Genomic DNA, 24,558 nt, shown 5'->3' with positions numbered 1-24,558 from the left:
ATGTGTTGTTTACAATAATATATTCATTGATGTGTATGAAAAGGGACATACAAATGAAAGCCTGGGCCGTTTTTACAAAGATGGAATTTTTCACTAACTATACTTTATTTTGGTGTATTTTTTTTTAAAAAAATATGCTGAATAAAGCATGCATATAAAAGTATCTTATTTATAAAGCACCACCCCAGCCATGGCACCCACAGCACTACAGATTATTAAAATACAACCATATACTAATGATTCAAATATCATAAATACACAATATAAAAGTATTTCAGTGATACCTGATCATTTGGGAATGGGGAGGAGAGGCTGGGGAAGGCTGGAGTTGCTTTCAGAGGAAACAGTAGTAAAATACCTTTTTTTGAAAAGAGGAGTCTTTTCAAGGTGAAATTGGAGATGGATCAGAAGAGGTGGCAAATTCCACCCCCTAAAGCTCACAGCAGCCAAACCTTGGTTACCTCCATACCTCAGATGACCTAGTGGCAACATTGAAAGATGGCTGGCGCCTGGGGTCGGTTACCCACCAGTATGGTGCCTATGGGGTCATCCTTGATCTGTGTACCCTAACTTACAAGAATCACCTCAGATGTATTTTTCTGCCTTGTTTACGTGTTTTCTTCTTTCCACTTAGAAGGTGACAGCTCTGTCGTCACTGTAGAAGAGGATCCTAACAGCGAGCTAATGAATGCGGACATATGTATCCATGCGTGGCCCTGTTCCTATTATGTAGACACTGAGAAACGATGGGTCTCTGGCAGACTCTCACTGACTCCTGTTGTGGTCAGATTTACAGCTGACAAGACCAGAGAGCTTCTGGTCAGCTTCCATCTTTCCAGCATCAGTGAGATCAAGAAGGAGTCCTCCAGTTTAATATTCAGCTCCCTCACAATTCTGGAGAAGGAGAACACCAAGCACTGGTTCAGTTCCCTCCAGCCCAATAGAAATGTGGTCTTCAACATCCTTGAGCACTTCTGGAGGGAGCAGCTGCTGTCATGTCCAGGGGCTGGAGCTCAGGCAGATTCTCTGCAGATGACGAAAGGGAAAGAACTGACTGGTTTACTGTCTGCATCCCAGAAACGTATGGAGGATACAACCAAGGTGCTCCACTATCAGGGTGAACAGTTTGATAACATCATGAAAGGACTGAACAAGATTGACTCTGAAATGGATGTAGCAGACAGGTACAGTAGCATAACTGGAGCTGAACAGTAATTGATAGTTTATATTGAATTTGTCTGAAACCTTATTGTAAGATTTTCACATTCAGTACTCACGTGATTCCCTTCCATGCACCTTTTTTCAAGTTGCAATGCTTTATTCTTCCAGTTTTGTGTTAATTAGGGAGTGCTGAGTATGTCAGATGGCCTGGTGATTTTGTGATGTCAATAATCCTCTCCTAGGGCTAGGATGAGAACACACCAAACTAATTTTCACGTGGGGTAAATTTTACCTCCTCCTCCGTGCATGTGAAGAGCCCCTGCTATGGTTTTACTCTGTAAGGGAGGGCTCTGTTCAGCAGCTGCGTAACCATGGCACTGAGCTCAGCTCTCCTCCTTGTGCTTTAGTGTGTACGGCAGGGGTGGGTAAACTTTTTGGCCCGAGGGCCACATCGGGGTTGAGAAACTGTATGGAGGGCCTGGTAGGGAAGGCTGTGCCTCCCCAAACAGCCTGGTCCCTGTCCCCTATCTGCCCCCTCCCACTTCCCGCCCCCCCTCAGAACCCCTGACCCATCCAACCCCCCCCGCCCTCCTTGTCCCCTGACCGCCCCGATCCATACCCCTGCCCTGACAGGCCCCCTGGCACTCTCACGCCTATCCAACCATCCCTGTTCCCCAGAACCTCTGCCCCATCCAGCTCCCCCGTCCCCTGACTGCCCCCCGGGACCTTCTGCCCCTTACCATGCAGCTCAGAGCAACAGGAGCTCGCAGCCCCGCCGCCTGGCCGGAGCCAGCCACACCACCACGATTCTGCAGGAGCGGCGGGCCAGAGCGCTGGCAGCAGGGCAAGCTGAGGCTGTGGGGGAGAGAGGGGGGCAGCAGGGGAGGAGCTGGGAGCTAGCCTCCCTGGCCAGGAGCTCAGGGGCCAGGCAGGACGGGTCTCGCACAGGCCGTAGTTTGCCTGCCTCTGGTATATGGGGCAGAGCTGGAAAATCCTCTGCTAGATGGATCTTTTCACTGCAGAGGGGACATGTGAGAGCTTTGCATGTCCTTCCCCCTCCATGTACACGTATTGAGCATGCAGCCTTCAATTTTGGATGGGGGAATTTTGGCCTTAGTGCAGCTGTAGTTGGGAAAATGACTGTAGAAATGGCACCTCCGTGTTCTACATGTGTTTTCAAATTGTGCAACCACTTGCTTTTCACTACATATGCTCACTACTGTTAGATGCCAGAAGAATCAATACAGCTGTGGAAGAAGGAGCTGCTGGGTTCTGTTTTGTCTTGCGCCACGTTGATCAAAATGTCAACTAAATTGTATCTGCAGAAAGTACTTTTCTTATAAGGAACAGAAAACCTATGTTGGTTCTTTTTTCTTTTGTTTTCAGATCCCAAACTGCATGTGCTTCCTCTTAGAACATTTAAGACAAACCTTTCATATGAGTTACACACTTAAAGCCATATTTAGGACCCTAAAATAAGTGGCCTGTTTTTCAGAGATGCTGAATTTCCACATCTCACATTGAAGTCAGTGAGAGTAGCGGTTGCTCAGCACCTAAATTTGAACATTTTGTCTTTTATAAGGCTTTTAACAATTACTGAGATGGAAGGCAAATGTAATCTGTTTGTAAGAGGTTGGATGCTGCAAGTAGAATCCAGCAGTGGCATGAAGTAGACTTGTAGAGCTAAGTATATTGTAATGTGTTAAAGATCTGCAGCTGAAAGCTTTCTTCTGGAATCTGGGACAGTTGCATAAAGACACAGATATAATGAAGTTCAGACTAATTTCTTTTGGAAGAAGTTTCTATTTTCCAGTGGGTATAACATCTTTGAGCAAGTGTTTGTTGATTTCACAATGATTCTGATTATATTTTCTACATCCTTTAATGAAAAGCCAAGGAAATTGAAAACTTCAGTAGCAGCTTTTAAAGTTCTCTGTCAATAAACAATGATTCAGAAAGTCAATATTCATTGTTTTTTAGGAAGAGACATTTGTTTTAGATTAAGATACATGGGAACATATTGTTTGTCTTCATGAAACTGAAGAAAGTTAGATGCTTTGATTTACAGATGGGTAGAATAAAGGAAGACATTGAACAAATGCTAATTGAGTTTCTATTTATCTACTGCATCTAGGGATTAGCTGACATGCAAACAGCCTAAAACTGTACCTAGAAATCATTAGCTTTCTGAGGTGTTTTGAATTTGCACTTTTCTTGTTTGGGTTTTTAATTTATTTTTCAAACAGCTGATGGTGACAGCTTTCTCCTCTTAAGCTGAAGTCACATATGTTGTACAGGGGGGAAAAAAAACAAATTCATAGCACTTGAACACCGATCAATTTACTTTATTGTAACTATTGTGCCAAAGTCGTACGTTAATTAGCATAGATCAGGGAAATAGTCACATTAAACTCTTCACCCAGTGTCTTCTTTTGCAACTTTCTATAGTGTGTGTGTAAAAAGTATCTATGTCTGTAATCTTCTTTCCCATGATATTTTTCAGTGTTGTGCAGGAGTCCTTAATGTGTGTTTTACATTAACCCCTTAATTATTTTTTAGCCAACTTGATTAATAGGCTGCATGAGCAGCATCAGCTTTGTGGTCTGTAGTAATTGTAGTAGCAGTAATTGATGTCTAATGCCATAATTAATGTCCAACACAGACCACTTTGGAGACTGGTCAACATGGCAAGTGGCTCACCTGAGTTTCCTACAGGTGGAGTTGACCATCTGCACCAGTGTCTCCTTCTGGGAAGAAAAGCCAGCCAATAGCTCAACTTCTCATGCACTGAAATTATTATGTGCATAGGGTGAAATTCACCTCTGTGCAGAGGGCCAGCACACAAGTCCTTTGCACTACTAATATCCTACATGAGCCTTTAAGTTAGTTCCCAATTTTGTGGGACTTAAGTGGTACCTAGATCTTGTGCTGGCCTCCTATGCAGAGGGCAGAATTTAATCCTAGTGACTTCATTGCATTAAAAAAAAGGAAAGAAAGACAGCAAATGATGCTCCATTAAATACCACAATAATAGATGCCTTATTAAAACCTGAAATCAATAGAATGGCAATAGAATAAATTACCCCTGAATAGAAAATAATTCCTTTTAACTGCGCATGAAGCATTTGGCTTCCAGCAGTATAATACAGTCTTGGGTCTATTTTTATACTTGAGAGTTATTTTACATTTCTAGCTGATTGATATTTGTGTAGTATGATTTCTTTTCAATAAAGGCTTGGGAAGCATGGCTTTATAGAACCTTGTTAATTACCTGCCAAATGCTATTTTGTATATTTTTGTCATGATCTTACAATTAGCTATCCCAGAGGACCACAAAGTATTATACCAGCATTTACTCACTGCACTAGTTTGCAGTACCAAATGTTTTATAGTTAAGGCTGAGGCAAAATTTCTCTTCTAAGCCTGGGTAGAATTCCCAAATTAACATTCTGAAGTTTGGCAGAGTTTTGCTGCTGAATCAGACCCAGAATTATTAGAATAATTAGAATGAGAACCTCGGTGTGCACAGGAGAGACACTCACACTTAGGAAAGGCCCCTTAACCTTGTAATGTTTTTATTAGCACAATTAGCAAAATCACAGATTCTCCAACCTAGCAAAGTAGGTAGAGGTAATACAGGACAGTCAAGATATCCAGTATCTAAGTAGCTGTATACTCTCACCATCCATTGTGGAGACCTAGAACAGGTGAGACAGGTGATCCATGAGTGGTCCTATATCTGGCTTGCCAAGAAGATTGCGATGGCGTAGGCCATGTGGTTAGCCCTGTTATAGGGTTTTATGGCCTCCATGAATATTCATAAGGATGTCCAGCCTTCTCTGTCCAAAACCTAACTTTCTCGTGCTAATAGTGTTGGGGTGCTTTCTTCCCATGGGTTATTATTTCATTTACCTCAAGCTTATTACAATATGTGCCAGTTGGTTATCATGCCATTCTTGCAGTGGAACATCTGCTGACGCTCTCATCCTAAAATATCCAAAGCTAGCAATAACAGGCAACAACAGAATACCAATCAGCAATTTCACCATACTTGTCTGTTACAGCTTTCTATCTTGTGATACCTTGTGATCTAAAGTTACTTGGAGGGATGGTCGTAACCAGTTCCTGTAGCGCCGGGGCTCAAGGCTGCATAGAGCCAGCTCCTGTCCTGTGATCATCTCCCTGGGGGAGGGGGATGTTCCACCTTGTAACAGGAAGGCCTTCCCAGCTGCTGACTGCCAGAAAGTTGCAGGTCAGCAGGGGACAGGTCCTGCCCTAGGGTGCACGGAGACCTGTATCTCAGACATGGAAGTTGGGGTCCTGACGACCGCTGTGGTGGTAGCTGGAAACAAGCCCAACCTGAGTGAAGGGGGGGAATTGATTTTGCTGGCCAGTGAAGGGTCTGTTATAGTTGGTAGTTGTGAACCCACAACTGGATCAGGGTCACCTTTCTTTTGCGGGACACAGGAGAGTGTCTGCCCCAGAGAGGAGCCCAGAGAAGGAAGGTGAGGGGGAACAGGAGGGTTTGCCCACCTTTTTAGGGAGGCTTTTCCGCCGGAGGAGGGTGAAGGATCTGCATCTGAAATGCAAGACCCCTCACCTGTGGATCAGATTTTAAGGGAAAACTGGGGGATAGATCTCCTGGAGGGGAGAGTCCTCCCAGCTGATCTTTTGGGAACAGAAAGTGGGTTGTCCGAGGGGATTTTACCAATTCAAAGCACTCTATTGAAAGATGCTGTTCCTGCTATGCTTGTAAAAGATAAAATTCTCTCTTCCAGGCAGGAGAAAGAAAAACTTTGCATTTGGGAAGCTTCACAAGCGGGTGGGGCCCAATACAAAGAAATCCCAGAGGGAGGGGCCGAGGGCAGGCATGGTTACAGTGCACCCTTGCCTTGCCAAAACCTCAAACACTTGCCTAAATTGAGAGCCTTCTCCCGAGAGGCAGGAGAATCTGTGACTGAGCCCCTACTATGGTACACAAAGAGATTGGAAAATACAATGGAGACTGGGCAAGCCAGGCTGTGTGAACGGAGTCTGTCCGTCATAAATTGGCTGTTAATCTTGTGTCTTGCTACTTCATCTATGGGTCAAGACAAAGGAGTTGAGACTGTCCGTCATAAATTGGCTGTTAATCTTGTGTCTTGCTACTTCATCTATGGGTCAAGACAAAGGAGTTGAGACTGTCTGTCATAAATTGGCTGTTAATCTTGTGTCTTGCTACTTCATCTATGGGTCAAGACAAAGGAGTTGAGACTAATAACAAACCCTTTAAAGGTGTGTAACATACCTGATTTGCGGAAAAAAACTTTTGTACATGCTAGGGATGGTAGAAGTACACTGTGAAATCAGTCGAAATCAGTGTGTTAATCTATTTTCCCTTTTTTTAGGAAACAAATGTAAATATTACATACAAAAAGTGTAACCTTTATATTACGCTAACAACTTTAAATGCTCAAAACTCAGCATAACCTTATTTTGTGGAGTGCTTTGGATTATTACCATATATACTCAATCGGAGTGGTGGGTGAAATTCTGTGGCCTGCATTGTGCAGGAGGTCAGACTAGATGATCATAATGGTCCCTTCTGGCCTAAATATCTATGAATCTATGAATCTATAAGCTGGTTTGTTTATAAGCTGACCCCCACCCCCAAGATAGATAAGTAAAAATGGAAAATTTTTATGACCCATTCATAAGCCGACCCGGTAATTCCGGGGTCAGCAAACTTTGGCTCTCGGGCCATCAGGATAAGCCGCTGGCGGGCCGAGATGGTTTGTTTACCTCGAGCGTGTGCAGGCACGGAGGTAAACAAAGTGTCCCGGCACACCAGCTGCTTACCCTGACAGGCCGGAGCAGCAACTGGTGGGGAAATTTTTTGCGGGGGAGAAGCTGGGGATCAGGAGAGTAACCCCTGTGACCACCCCCCACATGACCCCACCCCTAGCCCGGGACCCTCACACTCCCCCCATCCCATCCCTTCCCACCTTATCTGGGGAGGGCCAGGGGAGGATGTCTCTGGCCTGGCTGGAGCTGCTTTGGCAGGCTGGGCAGCGCGGCCACAGCCTGCTCCGGCGGGCCACGCCAGGCTGCACGGCCGCAGCATGTTCCAGCGGGCCGGGCGGCGCTGCCATAGCCTGCTCTGGGGGGGCGGGGCCGGATGGCGCAGCTGCAGCCTGCCTGCCCCGGAGCTGCAGCCCTCAATATGTGCCAATTGGTTATCATGCCAGCCCCGGAGCTGCGGCTGCTTTGGTGGCTGCGGGGAGAGCAGCATGGCCAGAAGCAGAGAGACTCTGGCCCCGCCTCTTCCCTTCTGGCTCTGCTGGATGTGCTGACTCTCCTTGCCCCCACTGTTGGGGGAGGGAAGGGGGGGCTGTGTCTCACCTCTCCCCCTCTCTATACCCGTTCATAAGCCTACCCCCTTCTCTGGTGCTTCCCTTTTTTACTAAAAAAATTTGGCTTATGAACGAGTGTATACGGTATGTTAAATGTACTGTGTATTTTAATATACAAAAAGAAAAGGAATACTTGTGGCACCTTAGACTAACACGGCTGTTACTCTGCAACCTTTTAATATACAGTGTGCCAAATCCTACCCGCATGTGCACCTCCAGTTGCCTTCAACTGGAATTGCATGGATATGTCAATGAGCAAAATTGAGTCTGGTGTGACTGAATCTTCAAAGACAAAAACAGACTTATCCAGTTTTATAAATCTGTTGATATAATGTCATTGGTGTGCAAGACGCTTTAGAGACATATGACACAAGTTCCCTGCCCTTGGGGGTTTACAACCAAAGATCCTGAACCTGCAATTTGATGCACATCCTGTGAGCTCCATGGAAGTCAAGGACAGTTGGCAAGATCATTCAGAGGGTCTGTGCAATTGCAAAATCTTGTCATCAATCAGACTGATAACACAACCAAAATGTCACGGCCTCATGGTGGGTAAGGAAGTGGAGAGAAGGATAAACCTCAGTTAAAAACAAAATGGAGAATACTATCATAGTGTGTTTCGTATAGAAACCAGACCCTGTGGCTTCGGAGCCACATGGGGCTCTTCAGAAGTTCATATGCGGCACCGACTCTGGGGCTGGAGCTACAGGTGTCAACTTGCCAGTGTGCCGGGGAGTGCTCACTGCTCAACCCATGGCTCTGCCACAGGCCCTGCCCCCACTGCACCCCTTCCCTCCCCCGCCCCCTGAGCCTGCCATGCCCTCGCTCCTCCCCCTCCCCCCCCAGAGCGTGCTGCATGCCAGCGAACAGCTGATCAAGAGGAGCGGGGAGAGAGGGGGAGGGCTGATCGGGTGAGTGGGAGTGGGAGGTGCTGGGGGCAGGGGAGCTGATGGGGGGCTGCTGACGTGTTACTGTGGCTCTTTGGCAATGTACGTTGGTAAATTCTGGCTCCTTTTCAGGCTCAGGTTGGCCACTCCTGCTTTTAATGCTTTAAAAGATTGTTTTAAACTGACTCCAGGGCCCTGGTTCTCAACCTATTTACTATTGTGGACCGCATACAATACAACCTCTATGGCCCTGAAGATGTCACATGGGCCGCAGCTTTGTGCTGACTGGGCCGCACGTTGAGAGCCACTGCTTCAGGGTGTTGATGCCCTATGGTGCTGCTTTGGCCTGGGAAGATGGTGCACGCTTCCAGGGTGTGGTTTTCAGAGTTTCTCTGTGCATGAAACTGCAGTTGAACTTCATGGCTACAGAATGGGACCCTAAAGCAGCACTAGTGTGACACTTTAGAATTCTGCTTTAAAAGTTTCCGCTCCATCACTCTCAACCTCTCGCTTTTCGGAGTAATACAGGATCTCCGTAGTCTGCTCCAGAGCCATTACTCCTCTTGCCTGCTGTTGACATAAATATTTTATATTCATATTGTAGTTGGGAGTAGGCTCTTGAAGCAGTTTATTCGGCTTTCCTCTTTTATTATAAATGCACTGGCTTGTTCCCAGTTTGATTTCTTTTTGGCCTGTCTTAATTTTATTTTTCAAAGCAGATGGATTTCTTTTAGCAGGCCTGTTTGAACCTTGTACAGAACTTTGATGGCTTGTGAACAAAGTGTATTTGGTTATAGCTTCCTTTTGAGATTTAAATTCTGTGTTTGCAGCCAAACTAAACAGGATCTTGACGTCTCAAAATCTCATTTAGAAAAGCTTTAATATTCATATAATTACTTATTTGCAAGATAGTGCCAACATGATGCATCATTGCATTGGATAGTACCTTTCTAGGACATGGAAAATACAAACATGATTAAGCCAAACACACTTCCAACAAATGCCAATAAACCAGCAAAACTCGTATTAGGGGCCTTATTGTGCCAAGATGTCTCAATGAGCTTTTACAGAAGTAAAATCCTGGCATTTATTGTGTGAGGCTGTTTGTTTTAAGTTGTCTTATCTTTATCTTCTAAAGCCATTTCTAACGAAGCTAGAAAGTGAAAATCGCATTACTAACTAAGCGTCTACTACTGGGTAACAGCCAAAGTAAAACAGTTCTAATGTAAAGATGCCGATTCTGCTTTTGGTTGACCTGCAGACTTTTCAGTTTGGTCTGGGGGGTGGGGGCGGGGAGATGGATGCACCGGGCCCCTCATTAGAGAGGGCGCCAGACCAAGTGGCATCACAGTCTGGTTCACAGGGTCGCAGCACCACTCAGGTTTGACCTGGCGACCCTGAGTCATGCTGTGACCCCATGAACCAGATTGCAACACCCAGAGCAGGAAGCTGGGCTAGCCCCAGCAGAGTGAATGCGGGATCAGCTTGCTCTCCAACCTTCCCCCACCCACTTTGGGCCTCCCCTTAGTGGTCATTTTTTGGGAAGGGTGTGGGGGGGCCTCAGTTCATATTTTGCTCCTAGCCCCCCAAATCCTCTGTGTCGCATTGCTTCTAACACTGACAGAAAACACCCAAGGGACATCAGCCCTCATATTCCCTCCACCAGTAAGTCCCAGATTTGTGCACACAGCACAGTGTGTCCTCAGTGCCTAGGTAACAAATAATTAACTTGAACATCTGGCACATATTCATGGTGAAAATAGGGGACTTGATTCCCAGTTTTGGTTCCCAGCTCTGACCTAGACTTGCTTGAATGAGCCACTTATTTCCCTTGTTTTAACAGTGGGGTGCTGTGGTTTCTCCCTCCTATTTCTAAAGTGCTTTGAGATCTCTGGATGCAATATGCTTTAGAAATGCAAAGTGGTTTTTTTTTAAATGATTATAGGAATGAAGAGTTCATTTTCAAGTGTTTGTTCTTATTCAAGAAAGATAATTTGTTCAGAGGTAGGAGGATGGTGGGGATTTCCTGCTGGATTTCACTCTTTTTATATCCTCTCTTCCCCATTAGGTTGTTGACAGAACTTGAATCACCTTCTTGGTGGCCATTCCGTGGCAAACTCTGGAAGGGGCCATTGGAAGCAAAGCCAAAGGAAGAAGCCACGATTTCAGGGTCGAAGAACCAGGAAGGAGTCATAATCAGAATTCCAGTTATCATCACCAACAGAACAAATTCTAATGTCATGCCAGGAAAATTCACAATTCTGGTTTCTGGCCTGGAAATCAGTGACTCCAATTCTCAGGTCATTCACCGGTTTGAATTGAAAGATGTAGATGATGTCAAAGTTCATACACCATATGAGATCAGCATCCGTCAGAGGTTTATTGGGAAGCCAGACACCTCTTATCGGCTGTTATCAGCAAAGATGCCAGAAGTAATCCCAGTCTTGGAGATGCAGTTTAGCAAGAAAATACAGTTTTTGGAAGATGCATTGGGATTTGTCGGTGCAAGGAAATCTCCTCAGGCAGATCTGGGCAATTCCATTTGGCAAGCAGGTAAATGACAGAAATGAAGCGATCAGTCACGAAGCTGGTTCATTAGTAGCAACTGTTCTTCAACAGTTCACAAAATTTGGAAGAAAACTGCAGATTTTACAGTGCAAATCCTCTTCCTTGCCTTAATAATCTAATGGTGATGAGACCACGCAAATGATTAAAGGAAACCTTTGACAGTAAGAGAGCAATATTAGCTATCATCACTAGTGACAGGTACCTATATATGAGAGCCAGGGTGGGGGTGGAGAGATGGGATGAGCATTTACCTACCAGCTTGAATATAATTTTGCCAGGGTTTGGCTGTACATCACAAGGCCTACTTTTTCAAGAGCAATCAGTAACTATGGGTACTTTGATTCTCTCCCTCTTCCCCCTCCCGCAAGAGCCCAACTTGAGACATCTTAAAGGGGCCTGATTTTCAGATAGTGCTGAGCACTCTTTCAAGTTGGGCACTCAGAAGCTGAGTTACCCAAACATACTAATTGCTTTTGAAAACGATTAGTTTAGATTTGAGTTTCCTTCGGATTCCTGTCTCCATTTTAAATACCTTTTTGCTCTCTTGCCCCCTGTTGGATTTTTGTGCCTGTCTTTTGACAGGTTTCAGAGTAGCAGCCGTGTTAGTCTGTATTCACAAAAATAAAAGGAGGACTTGTGGCACCTTAGAGACTAACCAATTTATTTGAGCATAAGCTTTCGTGAGCTACAGCTCACTTCATCGGATGCACTTCATCCGATGAAGTGAGCTGTAACTCACGAAAGCTTATGCTCAAATAAATTGGTTAGTCTCTAAGGTGCCACAAGTCCTCCTTTTATTTTTGTCTTTTGACAGTGGTCTTTTGAGATCCACACCCTTTCTCTCCCCATCCCCCCACAGGCTTGAGTCCTGTGTCAAAGCTCTTTTCCTTTTGGCTGATGACAGCTGGAGGTAGCTCTGCACTGAACCTGGCATTGGGTTAATCACAGCCTGTTCAAAACTGCTAAACTTTCATCCCAGCATGATTTAAAATGACCAAGCTGTTAAACACCAACTTCAGTAGGTATGCTATGAATAATAATTAAAATTATAGCAGACCAAAAAGCAGCAGAGACCTATCACTCCTAGCTCCCATACAGGTAATTTTGTTTTTAAAACCATATTATTTGTGCACAAGAACCCACTTGTTCTAGAGGAGAGTAGATGAATCCATAGTATGGCCATTTTAAGGATAAACTGCAAGATTAAAAACCTTTCCATCACAACCAGAATGAAATTCACTATCACTGTTCTCCTCCCCTCACCCCCTCCGAACAGAAGTATTCTGCAAGCGCCATTTTCTATGACCCCTAATGCAGTGGGGGCCAACCTGGGGCTCTGGAGCCACACACGGCTCTTCAGACGTTAATATGCGGCTCCTTGTCTAGGCACCGACTCCGGGGCTGGAGCTACAGGCGCCAACTTTCCCATGTGCCGGGGGGGCGCTCACTGCTCAACCCCTTGCTCTTTCACAGGCCCTGCCCCCACTGCACCCCTTCCCGCCCCCTCCCCTGAGCCTGCCTTGTTTCTCACCCCAGAGCCTCCTGCACACCACAAAACAGCTGATTAGAAGGTGTGGGGAGAAAGGGGGAGGTGCTGATCAGTGGGGCTGCCAGTGGGTGGGAAGCACTGGGAGTGGGGAGCTGATGGGGGGGCTGCTGACGTATTACTGTGGCTCTTTGGCAATGTACATTGATAAATTCTGGCTCCTTCTCAGAGTCAGGTTGGCCACCCCTGCCCTAACGGGAGAAGAGCTAGTGTTTCCTTGAAGTAAGGGCATGTCTACACTTATCTCTGGAGCCATCGATCCAGCTGGGGTCGATTTATCGCATCTAGTGAAGACGCGATAAATCAACCGCCAAGCGCTCTCCTGTCGACTCCAGTGCTCCACTGGAGTGAGAAGCATACGCGGAGTCGATGGGGGAGCATCAGCAGTTAACCTACCGCAGTGAAGACACAGTGGTAAGTAGCTCTAAGTACATCAACTTCAGCTACGCTATTTTCGTAGCTGAAGTTCCGTAACTTAGACCGGCTTAGCTCATGCCCCCTCCCCACCCAGTGTACACCAGGCCTAGGGATTTCACTACTTTTCCATTCTAACCTTGAAGGCACTCAGATATCATGGCGAGAGGTGGCCGGACAACACTGGTACTGAGATATGGATGGATTTGGGGAGGGGGGGTGGGCAGTTGACAGAGGAGCAAACCCCTTAAAAAGATACATTCCCAGTGCATTTAAAAATTTGAATAGCAATAGAAAGATGACATGGCAAAAGAATAGGTGAAACCAACATACTTTCTATGCACTGAACTAAAATTGGATTTCAGGAGGGACAAAATGTTCTCTTGTTGACCAGTCTTCAAGGACTGGGGCTTGGAAAAGCTTGTTAATTTTTAAGGAAATAACTCTTAGGCACTTGGCACTAAAATGTAAGCACAACAACACAGAGGAAAAACAACCTGCTGATTTCCAAGCACTGAGTTATCCAGGCAAATTGGTGTTCAGTTCCTGATAGACTTAATGCTTGTTACATAAAATAATTGGTTATAAAGCCTTATTTTGCTTCATTTCTCACTACTCTTCTCTGTTTGCATCTGAGTCAGTGAGTCGAGGATGTTGCTATCCTATCCCCACCTGCATTTTTACTGTTTAAGTTGGAAACACAAGTAGAAGAAACTGGAGGTTGTGGAAATCATGACGTCTGTGACTCCACCAAAACTTCTTTCCCTTGTTTGTTCCGTCTGTAGATCCAGTATCCGTGACATATTGTTGCCACAAGATGGCAGTCGCTGACTGCATTTTAACCTGTGGGTTTTTTCCATAACCTCTGGTGGAAACATGGGATTTTTCTAAAGGAAAAAAATAATTTTTTTCAGATGCTGAATTTTGATTCATGAACTAAAAGACACAGATAATCTTTTGTACAGTTGTCTTCACAATTGAGACTTTCTGTAACAGCAAATGCTAACCCAATGCATTCCCATGATTTTGACAGAACACTGCCATTTAATATATCACCTGAATATAATTCCCTAATGAAAGAGTCATAAACTATGCATGCTTCACATTCATTCATACATATTTATGTATATTTTCATCATTGTTTTGACTTGGGTTCAAGTAAAATCCTCATTGAAGCATTCTGTTTCTTCTAGTTTGCTTGAAACCAGTTGTCTGATTGCCTTGGATTTGCTTACTAGCTTTAGCCTACTGGACAAGCCCATCCAGGGTGTCCAACAACCTACAATTATCTAGTTCTTGTGCCTTAGTGTAGGATAGGTTTTGCCAGACTGGATCAGAGCCGTAGACCACCTGGCCAGTAATAGCTACTTCAGAGAAATGTACAAAAAAATCCAACAGTGCACAGTTATGGGGTAGCCTGCCCCCAGGGAAACTGTCCTCCTGACCCCCAATAGCTAGAGGTTGGCTTATGTCCTGCAGCATGAGAGTTTTACATCCCTTCCAAAACTCCTGAATTTTTAATCCTTACTATTATAACTAGGGTTTCTTGTTATCCATATAAACGTCCAGCACTTTTTTGAGGCAGCTAAGCTCTTGACCTCAATGATACCTAGTGGCAATGAGTTCCCTGGGCCAATTGTGGTTTGGGTGAAGAAAACATATTTCCATTTATCACCTTTAAACGTTTCTGCCTTTCAGTTTAATTTAATCTCCCTTTTATTACGTAAATAAAATATACCCAATCTCCTCCTGTATGCCATTCATTATTTCCTGTACCTTTTATCATGTCCTTTCCTATGTCTCTTTTCATCAAGATAAACAGGGCAGAGTATATTTCCCAGTGAATTAACTAGTGAAGGAAGACTGAATATGAATATTCTAATGAATTAACTAGTTTTAAATGGCACTCAATTGGTAAGAGAGACAAATAATCTTGTCTAACCATAGGCGAAGTTTTTTCCATGTTCCTTTAAACAAGATTGCGGTAGTTGTTTACTACAAACAGTATTTTTAAAAAAAGCAGTGTTTGATGCTTAGTGGCTCAGAGGATACAAGAGGAAGTTGGACATAGTTGTATTAGCACAGTGAATTACTTGCTTGTTTTAAAGCTTGACTGTCTGAGTTCAATAACGGGCAGACTGATAACCAAATAATTCCAGGGGATTATGAGTTTGCAGTAATGACATGTGAGGGATTTAGGTTTTTGTATTTGCAGTTTAGCTTTTGTCTCCTTTTTCATTAAGAAGTAACGCTATCCAAAGTAGTGGCGTATGTGCTGTCAGGCGCCCAGCCAGCTTGGCACCAGTTCTTTGGATCCAGAGCGAACTCCAGCTTCCGACTTATTTACTTTCTGTCCTGATGTCTCCAGCAGCTGTTGTCGCTGTGCCATGTTAAGTCAGGCTGTGCGATAGCAGGCAGTGGCAGCTTCCTTCCACGTTCAGTGCCCCTTTAAGTGGGACCACTTCTGGGATGGTTGGAGTGTCTTGACACGTAAATATGGTTGGTGCTAAACACCCGAGACAATCTGCATTACAAATAATGGCCTTTAATTGTAGCACTTCTCTGGGACAAGAGGTATCAGATATTGCAATAGGAGCCGGTGCTTTAAATAAAGGACAGGTGGCACGCTGCTTCAGAAGTCAAATCCGTGCTGCTGCACTGATTAGCTCTGTGTGCTCAGTTATCGTCAGTATTGCCCTTTTGTTCCGAGGCTAGCTGACATGATTCACAGGTGTTCTCCAGGGCAAGCTGTGTTTTGAAAATTGAATTGACTAACGTGTGAAGGGGAAGCAGAAAGAGCCTCGGTTTTTCCTGTAGGGAACAAACATCTTGCCTCCAAAGTGTCATCTGCTTCAAACATCTGCTTGAAGTCCAAAATTAACCTTTTAGCAATTGGCCCCCTGGTACTAAGTAGCTTGTCTGGGGCACGGCAGACCTTCCAGTTGCTACATTCTGCAGACTAGCCTGAGAAGTTGTTTGTGTAGTTACGACTAACTCATGATCTCTGATGTGTTACGTAGATAATGGATTTTATTTCTCAGGAAGAGTGTATCATTAAATGTGATGATTCTCATTTGAGTTCCTGTTGCACCCCAACAGAAGCCTCCACTGTGCAAAGCATAAAGCACTTAAGTTGATCTTACCTCCTGCATTCCCCACCTGTTCCAGCAGATGTCACTGAATGACTGTCTGAATTTCTCTTTACAGCCACCGGACACATAGTAAGCGTGGCGCAACCTGGATCCTCATCAGGAGGAGGCGGAGGCGGACAGGCTCAGCTGCAAAAGCAAAAACAAATCGTGTCTGAGTCAGAAACTCAAGAACTTAAACAGGTACTATCAAGATGAGCCCAGGTTAAAACAGCATATACCAAAGCCCTTTCGTTGTGCCCTCCCCCAAAACATAAACACTGTGAAGAGGAGCAGGGTCTTATACACAGAACTCTTCATTTACTATAGCCGAGGTTGTCTTATCTCCCCTTTCTCTGGAACGCTGGATGGACATAAAAAATAATCCAACCAATGAGAACCCCTCAGTGTGCTTATCCACCCACCTTTTGTTGGTTTTGGGGGGTGTTTTTGCCTTGTTTTATTTTGCTGAGAAATCGGGGATTTGTCATCACGGTGAAAACAACTCTGGGATTTTGATACATTGAAAAGTTGCACACTCGTGCCACCTCCATTCTACACTGAAAATTAAATGTTTCAATACTGATTTTCCAGGTCACATTATGCCTATTTGTACTTTCTCGTTCCCTGATTTAGAGCTCTTTAAATAGACACCATCAACTTGAATTTTTTTGTACGATCATTTATTTGTATTGCAGTAACATCTGGGGGAGCCATTGTGCTGTGTGTGGTAAAGACATATAGTAGAAAGAGTCCCTACCCCCGAGAGCTTGCAGTCTAGTTTAGATACAAGATCCAACAGGTGGATTGGACAGATGAATGTGTGGGCAGGGACAAGGTTGCAGTAAAAAGGCTAACTTATAAAAAATTCTGGTCATCTACAGCTTCCTTAAAATATTAGGTCCTGAATTTCTTTTAAATTCCTTAAAAAACAAACAAACATAAAACATTTTTCTCCTGTCATGATTGTTGAAGCCTTTTCAGCAGCAGAGACTGACCATACACAGAGTGCTGTCAAGTACACAAAGTAAACAAGCTGGAAAAGCAAAGGAACATATTTTCACTAACTTAAGTGTTACTTGTTTCTGCAATGAACACAACATTTTTAGACAGGTGTGACTTTCAAACCGATTGTGCCCCTTCAAAGTATTTCTTAAAGAATATCTTGGGGGTGTTCCTGGCATTGTCCTTTTCCTGTCTCTCACTTGAATGATGCTTTCGTGGTTTCTTGATCGCATTGTGTAAAATAGCCACTTATTCTGCTTCAGCCTGTCGTTGTTTGTTCTCCCTCTCTCACGTAATTCCAGACACAAACCCCCTTTTTAATTAAATTGGATCTGAGTTTGCAAGTACACAGCAGTAATTTTAAGGATGACTAAAAATGAAAACCTTGCAAAAAAACATTATAGTTAACAAAAATCACTACTAGCAACCCACGGATGTCAGAAGTAAGGTTTGACTTAACAGAAACCCAGACATTTGAAAGGTGGTCTTTGCAGGGAAACAGACTAGAGATTTTAAACAAAACAAAACAAAAACCTAAGGAAGTCCCACTAATCATTTCAAAGTTCACCAGAGCCCCTTTGGCCCCAAGGGGCCATTCTGATATTCCTAATACACCCAGCCAAGATTTTCCAAAGTGTCTGATTTTGGAGACCTCATTTTCAAGTACCCAAATTGAGAGACCTGGAAGTGGCCTGATTTTTCAGAAAATACTGAGCACCTACTTTCCGAAAATCTGGTCCCTGTAAGTTGCCTCAGGTTGTGCCCCCAATAATTGAGGTACCCAGAATAACACTTGAAAAATCATTGCACCCCACTTCCTTCCCTCACCCAAGGATAAATTCCATAATATGCCTCTTTGGACAAAAAATGGGTCTTGTAAACTAGATTTCACAACGACCTTGTGCATTAAACTCAATTGAAGTTTCTAGGATGGTCTGCTTTTGAGAGAAGGTGAGGGAAAAGGGGGAAATGTAAATTATGACCATGCAGTATTGTCCCCCTGGGATAGGGTGTGCTCCTCATACTAGCCCGGCAAGAGCTGGATTGGGCCAGGTGGGCCCAATCAGCTAATTAGGCTGCAAACAGGGGAGCTTTAGGCTGGAGGCAGCTAATTAGAAACAGGCTCACCTGTGCTGGAATAGGCAGGCCTTGTATAAAGCCAGGTAGCTGGCTGCAGTCTGGGGCTGGTTCTGCTGGGAAAGGCTGTAGTCACTCCTTGAGTGGAGGGAGTTGGAGTCTGGCAAACCCAGAGAGGAGGAAAGCCAGATATGTAGGAAGAAGCCCAGGAAAACAGTAGCAAGAGGTAGGACTGTAGGGGACTGTGGCTGCTTGTTATAGGGTTTCTGGGCTGGAACCCAGTGTACAGGGTGGGCCTGGGTTCCCCTACTAGCCCCTGAGGAGTGGCCAGGGCGTTGGAGGCACTAGCCAGACAGCAGGTCTTGAAAAACTATGAATTCCCCAGCAGGGGAGGATTTCAGTGACTTGGCCAGAGGGATAAGCCACAGCAAGGAAGCTGCAGAGCCAAGTCAGCGAGGCAGTAGAATGAGACAAGATGGGAGAAGACAACACTGGAGGGAGAGCGCAAGCTGGCCTTGCTAATCTCCAGGACGGATAGCAAGAGGCACCGTTCACAATGAGTGGATGCCGTGACACCCCCCAAAATCAGTATGCAAATCATTTAACTTTCTGACAAAACGTGCAGTAACTGAAGTGTAGTTGACCTTTTTTGAGGACTTTAAGGGCTTACGAAAAGCAAAGTCTGAAATGTATAAGTGCAGCTATTGCCTCTCTACAATTCAACCTAGCATGCAGTTGTGCAACTCTTATGCATTCAGCTGGGTTCCTTGTTTATCTCTTAACCTGTCAGCGATACAACTTCCGAACTAGACTTTGCAGTTGTAACCGAAAGAGCATAAAAGCCAAAATGTTAAAGGAAGGGCTGTTGACCATGAGCTGTGAGGGCTGTTAAAGATGCCTACATATTTTGCAGTACTTCTAAGAAGGGGCTGTTGAGGAATTCCTTATTCCAGGGCCAGTTCATGACAAATACACAGCCTACTTCAGTGCCTGGAAACTATTATGGCACTCTGCAGTTATGAGTGGTGAGTTTAGGCTGTTCCTTACTAAGTCGTGATCCTGACTGCTCCTGCCCCCAGCAGCTCATGCTGAAGAGGAGCCACATGCATTTGTCTTGTCTGCATTGAGGACCTCACCTTCAGTGCTGCTGCTCCCAGAAGTTCTCCATGCACCATATCTGCTGTCTACTCCAGAGCTTTGGAACAGAGTCAGACAGCTCGACTGAGAATCTATGCAAACCTCATCCTTCTTCCCTGTTGAGAAGGAACGTGGTGGGATAGATTAGAAGGGAAGGAGGCTTGAGGATGTGGAAAAAGAGAACCTTGGAGTACTTGAAGGGGCAGACGCCTACTACTAAAGTCAGGTATACAAGGTATATCTATTTCTGTGAGGTGAACTTTATACTAGGGTCCAAGAGCAGCACCTTCATGGAGATCCAGTACAAACCCTTCCAACTATTGTTGAGAGTGGTTGGTGTTTCAGAGTGCTGCTCCTGGACCTTGCAGTCATGGAGCAGGCAATCAGAGCATCGTATATCTGCTTCTGGCATGTAGGTATCTGGCAAACTTCTCAATGCCCTGAATATTTCCATTAGATTTGCCCTATACTCCAGTTTATTATTGGGAGACAGCAATGACTAGTCAATAGGATGTAGGACTGGGAGTCGGGAGACTTTGAGCAAGTGACTTCACTCATTGTGGCTCTGCTTCCCCCTCTGTAAAATGAGAAGAATGACAGTTGATCCTCTTTGTCAAGCATGTCGAGAATTAAGGGTCAAACAAGCACGATGTGCAAAACGTTACTGTGTATAGGGTAGTATTGTAACTGTGGTGGCCACCATTTTGAAAATTACTTTATGGTATTCTGACCCTCGTGTGCTGAGTAACCATATTTTCTGAACAGTTTCCCTCTTGAAAATTGATTATGCTCATTATTTTTGGAATATCCTTAGTTCTGGACTGGAACTGGTAGGGACTGTGGAGGGCTTTGTAGAGCTCTTTGTGGAATGGGTAAGACCAACAGACCATCTTAGGGTCGGAGAGATGTGAGGGGAATAGATAATTAACAGACAGGGAAATATCTGAGCTAAAGGGTAGGCCTGGGGAGAAACATTCGTAGCTGAAGTTCTTTCACAAAGCTACTCGCATTTGTAGCAGCAGCTCAACAAACTGAATATTAAGTACCTTTCATTAGAGCCGGAAGCCCTCAATAGTCTGGAATTGTGATTGGGTACTTGCGTGAAAGAACTTGCCAGGACTTCACCATTGAGGTGTTTGTGTTTAAAACACAGAATTTTGTGGTTGTGTGGGCAGCGTTCCATTAGCTGGGCTATAGATTTGCAGAAAGAAGTCTACTGAGTTCCTGTGGTCTGTGGCTGAGTCGCTGTCTACCGGCTGACCATGGCTAACATCATGTCATTGGGTGTGGGAAGGGATATGATAACATTAACTTAAGGGTTGTGGTTGAGGAGGGGGAGTAGGATTTTGTTCACTAGATTTGGCTTGGCAAAATAAATTCAGTGCTTTCTAATTTCCGCTCTGTTAAACCTTTCCTGCCAACGAGCTATTACCCTTATGTTTACTACATCTGCAGTTTGCATATCCGATATAGCAGATGATACTATCTAAAGAAATTAATTTCCATAGCAATTGTGAAAAATCCATGGATTTCATTGTGTATCTTTCCAGTGGCTTCTCAGTGCCTCTTTGGTCATATGATTGTTCTAGTTTAGTTTAGTCATTTCACTCTGATACTTTTCTCTGCATTTATTTACCTTTGTCTTGCATTCACACTTCATCTTGGGAAAACCTAACCGTTATGAGGTCAAAGAAGTAGTGCTTAGTTGTGGGACCATTCATCAACAGCATCAGAGTGCTGGAATAGCTCTATTTGTAACTTATCCATGCCTTAAAGCTTGATGAAACAATTAACCAGTACAGCGAATCCTGTAAAACTGATCTCTTGATTGCTGTCACAGTTCCAGACAGAATGCACCTGCTGTGCTATCGAATGTACCTGTTCTAGCAATCATTTGTTTAATTTCTGTCCTGTGCTCAGAAGTTTTGTGCCATAGGATGCACCCCACTGACACCCTGGAGGCCGCAGAAGAGGATTTGTGAGGTCTGAACCACTGGCTGTATGTGTACACTGCTTGAGTGCACGTGTGATTTGTGCCCAATGATGTACGTACTGTGTGCAGCTACACGCACGTGTCAGGGGCCCCATTCCACTTCTGCCCCAAATGGGTGCACATGATCCCCATAACAGCAGCCTTATGAACCTCTGTATTATGGCAAGCCACATACCATAGCCTTTCTCTTCCCAGAGATGTAGTTTAGACATGCCAGGATTCAGATTTATCTGAGCAGGAACTGAGTGTAGGGGCCACTGCTGGATCGGGGCACATGCATTTACACAAACAGATCCTTCCCTTGATGTCAGGCCTCACCCCTCTGTGGCACAGAGCCTGTGGAGTGGACTCCTTGAGGAATTCAGGGAAGCCAAAATCAGAGCAGCCAGATTTTGTCTTACACACTTGCCGCTTTCTGCATTTTGCTCATTTTTACTGGTGGATACCTGTATGCAGTGTTTGACCAAATTTGTCTCATGCCTTTCTTCACATCAGGTTACCAAAACTGTGGTGATGATATTTGAATTACAAATACAGGGCCTGAACCAAGATCAGGGTCCTGTTGTAAGCAATTTGGGACAGGAACACTCTTTATGTTTGTATAGTGCCTGCCACAATAGGGCTCGGGCTGCATGTGCTGCCATAATACAAATGAATAATATAGTTATGCTAGGTGCTATACAGAGCCACAGAATGGGACAGTTCTGTCATGAAAACTTTACAGTATAAATAAATAAAAGTTGGGGAAAGTGAAGTCCTTATTATCCTCACTTTACAATTGGGGAACTAAGGTGCAGACAGATTAAGTGGCTTTCCCAAAGTCCCCAACAGGAAATCTGTAACTGGGTTGGGAGTTGAACCAGTTTTTCTGAGTTGTAGCCATTGGCTTCCTCTTACTGCTGGAGCTGGAAAGACAGGAGACTGCTTGTGAGGCCACTGATCTTATTGATCAGTTCTGAATGCAAGTGGCCAGGAAAGACGTCTTATAACTTCAGTCCTTAGTATTGCCTCTGATGTGTAGTGGCATGTTGTAAATAGAAAGGAGGGATTTCATCTCTTGATTCACAGCCCAAATTAGGGTTTGGCACAGAAGGCATCAGATCTTTTCGTGGTTGGCAGAATTTGTGCATTGATGACTAGACATCTTGTCATTGTTTTGCTCTACAAAAATAGCAACCATTTTTAAGGTTTGGCCAGACTACTGACTCTAGTAATCTTTCCAACCGTCTTTATGTGGGCAGTATTAGCTACAGCATTTTAACTATGTCAGACCACCTTTCGAAGAAAACGACACCCACACACAACTTGAATGTGCAGTGCGGCTACCAGGCAAAGGGTTAAACAAATTGTTACCAGACTCGCAGTACGCCGACAAAGAAAATTAGTGGATGAAAATGAGCCACTTGCAAGTTTTTTTTTTTTTTTTTGTTTGTTTGTACCAGGAACCACATCAGCACCTTATCTTCAAATCAGACCCTGATGGGCAAGTAAAATGAACAGAGTACTGCAGCTGTCTGAATGTCCATTTTAGTTGCATTCATATTTTAAAAGCCTTCTGTTTGAAACTATTATTCTTTCTTGGGTATTTTAAATTTTAAGCACATTTGAATTAATCTAGAGCACATCAAAATTAATCAGGTTCAAAACTAATAATAGGTCAGATGTTATAATAGACCTGTTTGCTTTTGCACAATTTTATTTTGTAAATTTTACTGGTGTCTCTGTTTGGGGAGTGGAAAGTGCCTCTTTCCTTTCTGGCGTCTCTTGTGCCACCTCCTGTTAATCTGTAAATGTGTTTGAGCCTCTACTTGACATACCGGCAGCCCTATTGCCTTTAGCTTGTGAAATCCATTGAGATCACAGCGCAACTGGGTCAGGCCAGGCCAATACTTGAGCTCACTGATGCATAACAAATTAATAAGAATCTTTGTTTGAATGCCTGGTTGCTGCAGAAAGTGGTGGTGAGTCAATAGAGGAATTCCCCCACCTGATTTTGCAGTAAACCAGTGCCCCAACATGGAGTTGGGAGGCACTGTGCTGCTGGAGAGGCCATCTTTCCAATCAGATATAAAACTAAGTTTCTGCCTACTTGTGATTTACGAAGAGTGATCTATAAAACCCCAGTGCCCTAGCTGATCTCCAGTTTGAGTCATTAAATTATGTCTATAAATTTCTTCTCCAGTTCCAACTGGATATGGTAATCCTCATTTCCTGTTCCAAACTGATGTGTAGTGTAGCTGCACACTGCTAGACAGCTGCTGCATTTGATCCAAGATGTGGGTGAAGTGACCTCCATGTCCTTTACCTACAATATCTCTCTGGAGATGTTGAGAGGGTTAAATGAATTAATATTTGTAAAGAGCTATGAGATCCCTAGATAAAAGTGATGCAAGGTATTAGAAGAGAAAATAGAACAACTGTCATCCTCTTCACTATTCTTGTTCCTACAGAACCACGTGGGCATGTTTTATCCTTTAGTAATTAACACTGTGTCAAACAGGGATCAACAGCAGAATCATAAACAGGAATGTCTTGTCTAGGTGCTCACCATGTCATGGCGATAAGCAGAGTAAAAGGACCTAAATAGAAGAGAATGGTCTTTCCACAGATTCCGTTATGATGGAGTGAATAAACCACCTGTTATAGCCAAGGAGGGTAGTGATGTTCTGTTGTTACACACAGTATCAGGATGTGTATGGCCATCATGGCAGCAGAAGGAACCACTGTCTAGTAGAGGGGAACTGAGAAGCGCAGTTCTCCATCCCCGTGATATGAGGCAGGTTTTCCAAATCCCGCCCTTTATACATCTGTCAGGAAAGGTAGCTGAGTCTTGTCAGAAAATCAGCCGGGCTGGACAGGTGGCTTTGGTTCATACTAATGAGTTGATGAAGGAGGCTTGTAAAGGGAGCATCCAGGGGAGTGAACAAGAGGCACAGATTTAATTCTCATCTGAGCATACTGCAACAGAAGATCCAGGATAGTACACCAAGGGATTGCAAGGAAGTTTAGTTTTCTTTTTCACCATTTGGATTTCAGCCATACGTGATCACAGAAATTAGAGCTGGTAAAGGCCTACTAGGTCATTGTAGATGATCTTTATGGACCTTCCTGGCCTTAAATTTGTGTTGATTTGTTTTTTTCACATTCACCTCAGTGGCTTTTCCAAACACTACATAGAACAGGATCACTGGGAGTTACCTTGCAGTCTCTCTGGGTGTTTGCTTATGGTTACATGTGGGAGTGGTAATTT

The 24,558-nt window shown here is 44.3% G+C and overlaps 1 protein-coding gene across 2 annotated transcripts in view; it reads left to right on the top strand.

The window, feature by feature from the left end:
• Positions 1–24,558, top strand: part of SNAP47 (synaptosome associated protein 47) — a 36,787-nt gene that overhangs the window by 8,546 nt on the left and 3,683 nt on the right. The window contains exons 2-4 of one of the 2 annotated variants that reach the window (XM_048837378.2): positions 638–1,184; positions 10,509–10,993; positions 16,176–16,300. In XM_048837378.2, the coding sequence (XP_048693335.1) occupies positions 685–1,184; positions 10,509–10,993; positions 16,176–16,300 (1,110 nt within the window). In that variant the 5' untranslated portion in view covers positions 638–684. Of the gene's footprint in view, positions 1–634; positions 1,185–10,508; positions 10,994–16,175; positions 16,301–24,558 lie in introns of both variants that reach the window. The other variant, XM_048837377.2, reaches the window with a different exon arrangement.

The sequence above is a fragment of the Caretta caretta genome, chromosome 2 (genome assembly GCF_965140235.1).
Source record: "Caretta caretta isolate rCarCar2 chromosome 2, rCarCar1.hap1, whole genome shotgun sequence".
NCBI classification, from domain to species: domain Eukaryota; kingdom Metazoa; phylum Chordata; order Testudines; family Cheloniidae; genus Caretta; species Caretta caretta.
This window is presented reverse-complemented; position numbering and strand designations above follow the sequence as displayed.